Raw genomic sequence first — 13078 nt, forward strand, 5'->3', positions numbered from 1 at the left:
CTATTTTGTTTTGTTTGTAAATCCTTTTAAGTGTGTAAAAAGGTCGAACGTTGAGATGCTTTAATTGTTTGAAAAGTATTTATTAAAAATTTAAGAATTTCTTTACAATACTAAAAGGAAAACATAATCAATCGTACCATTGATTGATGCAATCAATCAAGATTAGCAAAAAACCCTGCAAGTCAGTTCGAATACCTTCATGACGTCGCCCGGATTTCAAGTTTTGAAATCAGTCATAATATCCCCTTATCAGCTGTGGCAGCAGCTATCAATGAAATTCGCGCGATACGGCATAAAGATGTGCTGACAGGTATCTGCTCCGGTACCCTAAAGTGGAGAGGATTATAAAACGCAGTTTACGACTCCGAGCAATTCGAGCGCCGTTATCTACGGAACGAACTGCCGTGCCCAGAGTTGACTGTCTTAAAATATGCAGGATCGATAGAGCATCGGTTCAGTTTGTTTTAGAACTGTTTACCGACAGTCACAGTCTCGCGATCGAGATGAAGTTGTTGATTCTCGGTTGTTTTCTCGGTTCGATTTTGGCCAGCAGCGCTAGCACGAAGGGCCCAATCGTTGAAGTAGCACCCTCTACGGAACAACTAGAGTTGAACAAACGTGAAGTGGATACGTCATATTTTCTACCTCGCAACAAGACCATCCCGTATCATTATTTTATTCACCTGACGTCACATGTGCAGAACAATGATCCAGTCTTCAAAGGAACGGTCGATATCTACTTCGAAGTCGCTGAACCAACCCAGGACATTGTGATGCATCTGCAAGAACTGACGATTGAGTCTACGGAGTTGAGTCGCATACCAATTGGTATGGGAGTTCCAGACTTTATCGATAACCCTCAGTATAGCGTCGATACGAAAACAGAGCTGGTGACCTTCACCAGCCAATCAGAACTCACGGCCGGCAAGTACATCCTCCACGTCGCCTACACGGGAACAATGCGGCGTTACCAGAGTGGATTCTTCATCTCGTCGTATCGTGACGAGTCGAACAAGGTTCACTACGTAGGATCGTCGCACTTCCAGGCAACGCTGGCTAGACGAGTGTTCCCATGCTTCGACGAACCGGATCTGAAGGCCACCTTCAAACTCTGGATCACGCACCACGGCTCGTACAATGCAGTTTCCAATACGTACGTAGACTCGATCAATCCGGACACGGATAACGCAGAGTATCGCGTAACGCAGTTCAAAACGACACCGGTGATGTCCACGTATTTGCTGGCGTTTGCCGTGACGAATTTCGTGGCAAAGACGGAAGACGCACAACAAGTTATGGTACGTCCGGATGCCCTGGGACAGGTTGACGTTACCCTGACGGCCGGAGCGAAAATAATTGCGGCGTTGGATGATCACACGGGTGTTTTGTATCATGACTACATGGATAAGCTGACGCATATTGCCATTCCAGATCGAGGAACTGGTGCAATGGAAAACTGGGGTTTGGTCACTTATGGGTGAGTATGACACCATAAATAGTGATTAGATTACGCCTATGGTTACAGCTTGGTTTATCATCGTTTAGTGAACCGGCAGTGTTATTTGACCCGGCAGTAAACAGCTATCGTACCCATAAACGTGTGATTACGGTTGTTGCCCATGAGCTGGCTCACCAGTGGTTCGGAAACTTAGTCAGCCCAAGATGGTGGGAATACATCTGGTTGAATGAAGGTTTCGCAACGCTGTACGAGTACTATGCAACAACGTTGGCCTACCCGGAGTTGGATTACTGGGAACTGTTCAACGTTGAGGTTATCCAACGGGCGTTGGGCCAAGATGCCGTGGAAAGCACCCGGGCGATGAATACGCCTGCGGCCTCGCAAGATGAAGTTCATGCATTGTTCGACATCATTGCTTATCAGAAATGTAAGTGTAGTTTTAAATTAGTTGATGATGATTCATGAACTGAGTCTATTTCAGCTGGAAGTGTTCTGAATATGTTCCGCACGATTCTTGGAGATGAAAACTGGAAAAGAGCATTGAATATCTACATCGAAGGCAGCAAACTCGACAGCGCAACTCCTGACGATTTGTATGATGCTGTCGAAGAGGCCATCAAAGGAAAAGATGTTATCCCGAACTCTTATACTGTGAAGCAACTAATGGAATCATGGACGAACGCAGCTGGATATCCCGTCCTTAATATTCGTCGAAACTATAAATCGGGAGAGATTGTAATGTCTCAAGAGCAATTCCTGACTAACAAGTGGCTCCCGAACGACCACGTTTGGGATATTCCATACAACTACGTTGATCGGAACATTCGAGAAGCAGCCGATGAATCAAACTATCAATGGCTAACCAGCAAAGCTGGCGTTCTAAAGACCGAAACTGCAAATAATCAGTGGATCATCTTCAACCGCGAACAGTTCGGTTACTACAGAGTCAACTACGATCGACAAAACTGGGAACTCATTATCGAAACGCTACTCACTAATCCCCTAGCCATTCATCGTGCCAATAGAGCACAGCTCATCGACGATGCCTTCAATCTAGCTCGTTCAGAACGCCTGGACATGTCCATTGCGCTGAAACTACTCAGCTACCTACGTCTCGAAACTGAGTACGCTCCTTGGGCTGCCGCGAACAACGCCTTGAACTATTTCTACAGCAAACTCCAAGGAACTGTTCACTATCAAGGCTTCGTAAACTTCGTCAGTGAAATGGTATCCAATGTGTACAAAACGCTCGAAGTGGACAAGGTTTCATCTGAAGAATCAACCCTGCACAAATATCTCAAACAAACGATCACCAATTGGGCCTGTCGCGTGGGACACCAGGACTGTCTGGATAAAACGTACGATGCATTAAGGGAAGAATTCAGCAATGGAGTTGTCGTTCATCCGGATGTTGCATCCGTTGTGTACTGTCACGGTCTACGGGAAGGAACGTATCAGGAGCTATCGTATCTGGTACCCAAAATGGCCAGTTCGATCAATCAGGCTCATCGCACGGAGCTTATAACGGCTCTGGGATGTACCAAGGATACGCAGAGCGTTACCTCACTGTTGACAATAATTCATCTGCCGACCGTGAACTACCTATCCACGGAGAAGAGTCAAATCGTGGACGCCATCGTGGCCGGTACTAGCTCGGAAGGCCTGGCCGTGCTGGTGCAGTCCATCATGACCGTCAATGGTGCGAGAACATTGATGAGGTCGGTATTCATCGAAATCATTCCAACACACACCTATAACTCGCGTGATCTTTTTTTTTTCTTTCTTGCAGCGCCATTGGTGAAGGATCGTTCCGAACGATGCTCCTGAACATTGCTTCGCGGTCGAACAGCGACATCGAACAGCAGAGAATGCAGCAGGTGCTTACGGCTTTGGCAGAGCTGATTCCGAAGGAAACGGTGGACGATGCGCTCGGCCGGATGAAAGCCAATGTCGATTGGTTCAACAGTTTGGAGGGATTGGTGGCGGTGGAGTTTTTCGATAATTACTACAGCAATGCGATACCCGCATGAATGACAATACATATATAGTTTTCTTGTTGAAACAACTACCAAAATTTGTTTATTCTTGAGTAGTAGAAGAAACGCGTTTAGGGCGATGCAGCAAATGTTCAAGGATCATATTTAAGCGAAGTCTAACATATAAGAAAATGTAGATAAATGGTTGTAAGAAATAGTTTAACAATATAAATAAAGTTTTCTGCGTGTTTTACATGAATCAGACACACTACAGTCCGCAGAACTTCTCTTTTGATCGAAACAGCATCCTTGAAGGCGCGCTTGAAGGCGGCCGGATTGTAGATCCAAACTTTCTTTGCCAAATCTGTTGACTGCTTCCCGATCTGTGTTAGAATGTATTTAGAGTTCGATAGCCAATTTCTCATGTCCAATCCAGCCTAAGAGTGTACTGACTTCACTTGTTCTGGCAGTTCGACTGCTTTCTGCTCGGTTTCCACGCTACACAGAAAATCGTCAACGTAAGTGTTATTCGGAATTGCCTCTGATGCCTGCGAAACCTCTTTAGAAAACTCCTCTGAAACTGGGCTACAGATGCCACTGGCCTCCAAAACATTTAGATGTTTGGGTTATAATATCTACATACTGTATCATGCTGTAATTGTAAACAAATATTCTTGGAATGTGGTCTATGTAGTAATGAATAATAATAAATAAATAAAATGCTGGTGCTTATAATAATTATTCTAATGCAACGGCGTATATATGCCAGTCTTACTCTTAAATGTATAGTATTATATAAAATTTGATTGAACGATTCGTATCAGTGTTATGCATACCCGAAGTCAACCGAGGGAAAGAAGCAAAAAAACGGATGATGAAAATCGGCAACAGCGCGTAAGAGTCTCCGAGCGTGGTCTTGCAGGAGCTTGAATGGAATCGCACGAAGGGTTGGCATGAGCGAGAATGAAATGGAAAATGAAGAGGGAAACGGAAAAAGTGAACGGTTGCTGAGTGGAAGAAGGTTAGGGCAGTTTAGAGACAGACGTGTTCTGTGATGGTCGTGTGTTTTGTAGTGGAGAAAAAATGAAAGTGGTTGAGTAATAAAAAAGGAAAGTTGTTGAACTTAATTGAAAATAAATGTGTTTGTGAATTAATAAAGAGAAGTTCCTACAATGGCGCAGTCGGTAGGATGTAGTAATGAATAATAATAAATAAATAAAATGCTGGTGCTTATAATAATTATTCTAATGCATCGGCGTATATATGCCAGTCTTACTCTTAAATGTAATGTATTATATAAAATTTGATTGAACGATTCGTATCAGTGTTATGCATACCCGAAGTCAACCGAGGGAAAGAAGCAAAAAAACGGATGATGAAAATCGGCAACAGCGCGTAAGAGTCTCCGAGCGTGGTCTTGCAGGAGCTTGAATGGAATCGCACGAAGGGTTGGCATGAGCGAGAATGAAATGGAAAATGAAGAGGGAAACGGAAAAGGTGAACGGTTGCTGAGTGGAAGAAGGTTAGGGCAGTTTAGAGACAGACGTGTTCAGTGATGGTCGTGTGTTTTGTAGTGGAGAAAAAATGAAAGTGGTTGAGTAATAAAAAAGGAAAGTTGTTGAATTTAATTGAAAATAAATGTGTTTGTGAATTAATAAAGAGAAGTTCCTACAATGGCGCAGTCGGTAGGTATGGATTTACATTTGTTAAGGCGGCCTGTTGCGATTTACGGTTTTATGATGAGAATTTTGGAAAGTTACCTTCAAGTAGAGACGTGATTATTTTTTGTCCAAGCAAGAGCGGGGCGAAGTAGCTTGGTTTCGTGATTGATGGTTGATGTTGACTTTTTTCATATGAACGGGGGAGATTGTATTCGCACTTTGGTGGGTAATTATAGAAGTTACGTCGATGCTTGTGATTGAGCGCTGGGGAGAGTGATTAGTGGTTTAACTTTTCGGCACGCGAGTGGCTTGGTGCTTTGAGTGCAGTAGTTCTTGACTGCGAAGTTTGAACACGGAGGAGCGAAAGTAATCAAAAGTGAGTGCATTTAACCCATTTTAGAGTTTAAATTCGGCAATCAAATTTATTTAAGTTGATAGAATCTATGATTGGGTTCGGATGTATTATGCTTTTGGTTGAAATCCGAAAGGACCAGCGGTGTGAAAATTGATGTTTTACCTAATTATCTTAATGATGCGCAATGCTAACAATAATCGATTCAAACTTACTTCGCATGCACTTTAACTCGCAGCTTCGATTTGGTGTGGCACCGATAATACTTCCGTATGAAATAATTAACTAAAGGTAAGTTTTTTTTTTGTATACAACACTGCGAAAACTGAATAAATAGAGTGAATTTTAACCGAAAAAAGGAGTGTTGTATTTTGTGTAACTTTATGATGCAAATGAAATTTGATCCTTTTGTATAAGTATGGGTGCATTGATTCCGAATTGCTGATTTTGATATTTAAATAACTGTCGTTAAGTCCAGATGGCTTTGCTTGGCATGAACATGGGATGTCGGTTGTTGTTGATTGTAAGTTGTTTGAAAATAAAATGGAAAAGAGAAATGTAGAATGAACAGAATGTAAACAGAAATACTTTTGGAATGAATGGAATGCTTTCTGATTTTGGAACTTGATTGGACACATTGAGCTTGAAAACCTCAATCCAAGATAGTGAATGGAAATTATCAAAGAAAAATCCTAGAAAATGTAAACAGAAATACTTTTGGAATGAATGGAATGCTTTCTGATTTTGGAACTTGATTGGACACATTGAGCTTGAAAACCTCAATCCAAGATAGTGCGCTTGAATCAGAGATTGTGAATGGAAATTATCGAAGAAAATGCAAAGAGTAATACTAAATGGAATATATGGAATGCTTTCTGATTTTGGAACTTGATTGGTCACATTGAGCTTGAAAACCTCAATCCAAGATAGTGCGCTTGAAACAGAGACTGCGAATGGAATTAATCGAAAGAAAAATTCTAGAAAATGTAAACAGAAATACTTTTGGAATGAATGGAATGCTTTCTGATTTTGGAACTTGATTGGACACATTGAGCTTGAAAACCTCAATCCAAGATAGTGCGCTTGAATCAGAGATTGTGAATGGAAATTATCGAAGAAAATGCAAAGAGTAATACTAAATGGAATATATGGAATGCTTTCTGATTTTGGAACTTGATTGGTCACATTGAGCTTGAAAACCTCAATCCAAGATAGTGCGCTTGAAACAGAGACTGCGAATGGAATTAATCGAAAGAAAAATTCTAGAAAATGTAAACAGAAATACTTTTGGAATGAATGGAATGCTTTCTGATTTTAGAACTGGATTGGACACATTGAGCTTGAAAACGTCAATCCAAGATAGTGCGCTTGAATCAGAGATTGTGAATGGAAATTATCGAAGAAAATGCAAAGAGTAATACTAAATGGAATATATGGAATGCTTTCTGATTTTGGAACTTGATTGGTCACATTGAGCTTGAAAACCTCAATCCAAGATAGTGCGCTTGAATCAGAGACTGTGAATGGAAATTATCAAAGAAAAATCCTAGAAAATGTAAACAGAAATACTTTTGGAATGAATGGAATGCTTTCTGATTTTGGAACTTGATTGGTCACATTGAGCTTGAAAACCTCAATCCAAGAATCAGAGACTGCGAATGGAATTAATCGAAAGAAAAGTTCTAGAAAATGTAAACAGAAATACTTTTGGAATGAATGGAATGCTTTCTGATTTTGGAACTTGATTGGACACATTGAGCTTGAAAACCTCAATCCAAGATAGTGCGTTTGAATCAGAGATTGTGAATGGAAATTATCAAAGAAAAATCCTAGAAAATGTAAACAGAAATACTTTTGGAATGAATGGAATGCTTTCTGATTTTGGAACTTGATTGGTCACATTGAGCTTGAAAACCTCAATCCAAGAATCAGAGACTGCGAATGGAATTAATCGAAAGAAAAATTCTAGAAAATGTAAACAGAAATACTTTTGGAATGAATGGAATGCTTTCTGATTTTGGAACTTGATTGGACACATTGAGCTTGAAAACCTCAATCCAAGATAGTGCGTTTAAATCAGAGATTGTGAATGGAAATTATCGAAGAAAAAGCAAAGAGTAATACTAAATGGATTATATGGAATGCTTTCTGATTTTGGAACTTGATTGGACACATTGAGCTTGAAAACCTCAATCCAAGATAGTGCGTTTGAATCAGAGATTGTGAATGGAAATTATCGAAGAAAATGCAAAGAGTAATACTAAATGGAATATATGGAATGCTTTCTGATTTTGGAACTTGATTGGACACATTGAGCTTGAAAACCTCAATCCATGAAAGTGCGTTTGAGTCAGAGATTGTGAATGGAAATTATCGAAGAAAAAGCAAAGAGTAATACTAAATGGAATATATGGAATGCTTGCTGATTTTGGAACTTGATTGGGCACATTGAGCTTGAAAACCTCAATCCAAGATAGTGCGCTTGAATCAGAGACTGTGAATGGAATTTATCAAAGAAAAATCCTAGAAAATGTAAACAGAAATACTTTTGGAATGAATGGAATGCTTTCTGATTTTGGAACTTGATTGGACACATTGAGCTTGTAAACCTCAATCCAAGATAGTGCGTTTGAATCAGAGATTGTGAATGGAAATTATCGAAGAAAAAGCAAAGAGTAATACTAAATGGAATATATGGAATGCTTTCTGATTTTGGAACTTCAAGATAGTGCGCTTGAATCAGAGATTGTGTCTAATCTTACTAGATATGTCTGAAAGATGGCATGAGATGTGTCTGAACGATGACACTAAATATGTCTGAAAGATGGTATGAGACGTGTCTGAAAGATGACACTAGCTGTGTCTGAAAGATAGCACGAGACGTGTCTGAAAGATGACACTTGATATGTCTGAAAGATCATGAGATGTGTCTGAAAGATGACACTAGATATGTCTGAAAGATGGCATGAGACATGTCTGAAAGATGACACTAGATATGTCTGAAAGATGGCATGAAACGTGTCTGAAAGATGACACTAGATTTGTCTGAAAGATGGCATGAGATGTGTCTGAAAGATGACACTAGATATGTCTAAAAGATGACACTAGATATGTCTGAAAGATGGCATGAGACGTGTCTGAAAGATGGCACTTGCTATGTCTGAAAGATGGCATGAGCCGTGTCTGAAAGATGACACTAGATATGTCTGAAAGATGACATGAGACGTGTCTGAAAGATGATACTAGATATGTCTGAAAGATGGCATGAGATGTGTATGAAAGATGACACTAGATATGTCTGAAAGATGGCATGAGACGTGTCTGAAAGATGACACTAGGTATGTCTGAAAGATGGCATGAGACGTGTCTGAAAGATGACACTAGATATGTCTGAAAGATGGCATGAGATGTGTCTGAAAAATGACACTAGATATGTCTGAAAGATGGCATGAGACGTGTCTGAAAGATGACACTAGATATGTCTGAAAGATGGTATGAGATGTGTCTGAAAGATGACACTAGATATGTCTAAAAGATGGCATGAGACGTGTCTGAAAGATGACACTAAATATGTCTGAAAGATGGCATGAGATGTGTCTGAAAGATGACACTAGATATGTCTGAAAGATGGCATGAGACGTGTCTGAAAGATGACATTAGATATGTCTGAAAGATGGCATGAGACGTGTCTGAAAGATGACACTAGATATGTCTGAAAGATGGCATGAGACGTGTCTGAAAGATGACACTAGGTATGTCTGAAAGATGACATGAGACGTGTCTGAAAGATGACACTAGATATGTCTGAAAGATGGCATGAGATGTGTCTGAAAGATGACACTAGATATGTCTGAAAGATGGCATAAGACGTGTCTGAAAGATGACACTAGATATGTCTGAATGATGGCATGAGATATGTCTGAAAGATGGCATGAGACGTGTCTGAAAGATGACACTAGGTATGTCTGAAAGATGGCATGAGACGTGTCTGAAAGATGACACTAGCTATGTCTGAAAGATGGCATGAGACGTGTCTGAAAGATGACACTAGATATGTCTGAAAGATGGCATGAGACGTGTCTGAAAGATGACACTAGATATGTCTGAAAGATGGCATGAGACGTGTCTGAAAGATGACACTAGATATGTCTGAAAGATGGCATGAGATGTGTCTGAAAGATGACACTAGATATGTCTGAAAGATGGCATGAGACGTGTCTGAAAGATTACACTAGATATGTCTGAAAGATGGCATGAGATGTGTCTGAAAGATGACACTAGATATGTCTGAAAGATGGCATAAGACGTGTCTGAAAGATGACACTAGATATGTCTGAATGATGGCATGAGATATGTCTGAAAGATGGCATGAGACGTGTCTGAAAGATGACACTAGGTATGTCTGAAAGATGGCATGAGACGTGTCTGAAAGATGACACTAGCTATGTCTGAAAGATGGCATGAGACGTGTCTGAAAGATGACACTAGATATGTCTGAAAGATGGCATGAGACGTGTCTGAAAGATGACACTAGATATGTCTGAAAGATGGCATGAGATGTGTCTGAAAGATGACTCTAGATATGTCTGAAAGATGGCATGAGATGTGTCTGAAAGATGACACTAGATATGTCTGAAAGATGGCATGAGACGTGTCTGAAAGATGACACTAGATATGTCTGAAAGATGGCATGAGACGTGTCTGAAAGATGACACTAGGTATGTCTGAAAGATGACATGAGACGTGTCTGAAAGATGACACTAGATATGTCTGAAAGATGGCATGAGACGTGTCTGAAAGATGACACTAGATATGTCTGAAAGATGGCATGAGACGTTTCTGAAAGATGACACAAGATATGTCTGAAAGACTAGGAATTTAATTTGGTCAAAAGACGACATTCATTCTTCAGGGAGATAATCTTAGATCTTGTTGGATGACATGGAAAAATATCTTGTATTGTGCGTTTTGACTTGTCTGCGAGAAGACATTGGATCTTCATCGAGATTCCCGGTATATTGAGCAATGTGTTATCAAATGTGTGGTCTGTAAGTGATTTTTATGCGCGGTAATTATTTTTGTTCTTGAACAAACCATGTCCGGTAGTGCCATGGTGGTTTGCTGCAGTAACTTAAATATGATGTATTCTTTTCAATCGGATTGCAAATTTTATTTATCTTAATTTCTTGCTTTATTTCTATACAAATTGGTCTATTGTAAGTATCTATAATCAATCTAATACTCATGTTGAAAACTTTCAATAAGTGTTTATTCCCAAATAATTGTTTTTTTTTCTATTTTCAGATTTTTTTATTTCGTTTTTGTTTCATACAGATGTGATAACATTTTTTTCAGGGCTATATACATGAACAGGAGTGTTGTATAAAATAATATAATAGGTTTATAGTAATTGTTTTTTAATGCTATTATAAGAGTAGGAGAGGAGGAGGATGTAGTAATGAATAATAATAAATAAATAAAATGCTGGTGCTTATAATAATTATTCTAATGCAACGGCGTATATATGCCAGTCTTACTCTTAAATGTAATGTATTATATAAAATTTGATTGAACGATTCGTATCAGTGTTATGCATACCCGAAGTCAACCGAGGGAAAGAAGCAAAAAAACGGATGATGAAAATCGGCAACAGCGCGTAAGAGTCTCCGAGCGTGGTCTTGCAGGAGCTTGAATGGAATCGCACGAAGGGTTGGCATGAGCGAGAATGAAATGGAAAATGAAGAGGGAAACGGAAAAGGTGAACGGTTGCTGAGTGGAAGAAGGCAGGATATATGTAAGACGGGTATACAGATAGCATGGTCGTGTGCGTGGCCGACGGCTGGTGAATTTTCCCGTTTTTCGGTGAACTTTCTGAGTTTCTTATTCTTTTTCTGTTCTTTCGGTTCACGATTGGAATTTGTTATGGAAACTTTTTGCACCATAAAACAGAAAATTTCTTCAAATGTGCAAATAAATTAGGAAATTGTAGGGCAATTACTAGTAAGTATCCCTCTGATGCGATCTGGTAGCAAATACTGTCGATGTTTGCTACTTTTCAGTGATGTTTCGACACTTTCAGAAAACTCACCAGCAGCCGACTCGGTTTGCTATAAGAAATTTCGGCTCAACTTCGGGTCTCTTCGGGTAAACTTGTTCCGTTGCTAACGAAAAAATTCTCACTCATACGCGAACGCTCGTGTACATCTTCCCCCCCTGGGAAGAAGGTTAGGGCAGTTTAGAGACAGACGTGTTCAGTGATGGTCGTGTGTTTTGTAGTGGAGAAAAAATGAAAGTGGTTGAGTAATAAAAAAGGAAAGTTGTTGAATTTAATTGAAAATAAATGTGTTTGTGAATTAATAAAGAGAAGTTCCTACAGTCTATACTACTGATGGAGCCTCAGTGCACAACTATAACGCTTTTGGAGCATTCAAGGGTTATTTCAGGCTTTCCAAACTATTCTGGAATTAGGCTTCAAGGTTTTACTCTTGTTTTCTTCACTCTATCGGCATAAATTTTTACAACTCCACCGTGAAATCCTCCAGAAATTCATACAGAAATTATTCCTTACACTACTCTAAAAATTCCTCCAGAAATTCTTTGAAAGCTCCTCCAGGAATTCCTTTAAAAATTAATCTAGAAAATACTCATAAATTACTTCAGGAATGACTCCAAGAGTTTATCTCTGGATTGCTCCGAGAATTTCTCCAGGAATTTTTTTCGGATATTTTTCAACAAAATTCTCCAGGAAATCCTCCAGAAATTTCTTCAGAAATACCTCAAGGAATACCTTCTGGAATTCCTCCAAGAATTCCTTCAGGAATTCGTCCAAGCATTCCTCCACAATTTTTTTGCAAGAATAGCTCCAGGAAATCCCCCAGGAACTATTCCAAGAGTTTTTCCAGGAATTCCTCCAAGAGTTTCTCCAAAAAATCCTTCTGGAATTCCTCCAACACTTTCGCCAAAAAATCCTTAAAAATTCCCTACAGGTATTACTCTAAGATTTTTTTTGTCAATAATTCCTCCAAGAATTGCTTCAGGAATTTCTCAAGAAATTCCTCGAAAATTCTTCCAAGAATGCTACCAAAAATTTCTACAAAAATCCCTTCAGGAATTCATTCAAGAATTCCTCCATTAATCCCTTTAGTAATTTCTCTAGAAATTCCTCGCAGAATTCCTCTAGAAACCTGCAGAGAATCCCCTAGAAATTATTCCAAAAATTACTCCTGGGATTCCTCCGAGATGTCTTTCAGGCATTTCTCCAGAAATTCTTCCAGGAACTCGTCAAGATTTTTTTCAAAGAAGTCCTAAAGAAATTACTTCAGGAATTGCTCCAGGTACTTCTTCAGGAATTCTTCGAAGAATTCTTCTAGGAACTTCCCCAGGGATTTTCAAAGATTTTTTTAAGAACTCCTCCAGAAATACCTCCCAGGATCTTCCAAAAAAATTTTGTAAAATACTTTGAGAAATCGAAATCGATTACTTTATGAAATCGTCCGAAAATTCCTTCAGGGATTTTCTCAGAAAATTCTCCAAAAATTTCTAAGGGAATTACACCAAAATTTTCTCCAGAAATTAACCAAGGAACTCCTTCAAGCATTACTCCGGGAATCACTCCTGGAACTTCTTCAGG

At 39.5% G+C, this 13078-nt stretch overlaps 1 protein-coding gene across 1 annotated transcript; it reads left to right on the top strand.

Moving 5' to 3' along the window:
* The first annotated feature begins 375 nt into the window (after positions 1–375).
* Positions 376–3708, top strand: LOC115258102 (aminopeptidase N). The gene is made up of 4 exons (XM_029858123.2): positions 376–1477; positions 1546–1886; positions 1941–3177; positions 3249–3708. The coding sequence occupies exons 1-4, from the start codon at positions 504–506 to the stop codon at positions 3487–3489; spliced, it is 2793 nt and encodes a 930-aa protein (XP_029713983.1). The 5' UTR covers positions 376–503; the 3' UTR covers positions 3490–3708.
* Positions 3709–13078: the final 9370 nt, after the last annotated feature.

Source organism: Aedes albopictus, chromosome 3 (genome assembly GCF_035046485.1).
Source record: "Aedes albopictus strain Foshan chromosome 3, AalbF5, whole genome shotgun sequence".
NCBI lineage: Eukaryota > Metazoa > Arthropoda > Insecta > Diptera > Culicidae > Aedes > Aedes albopictus.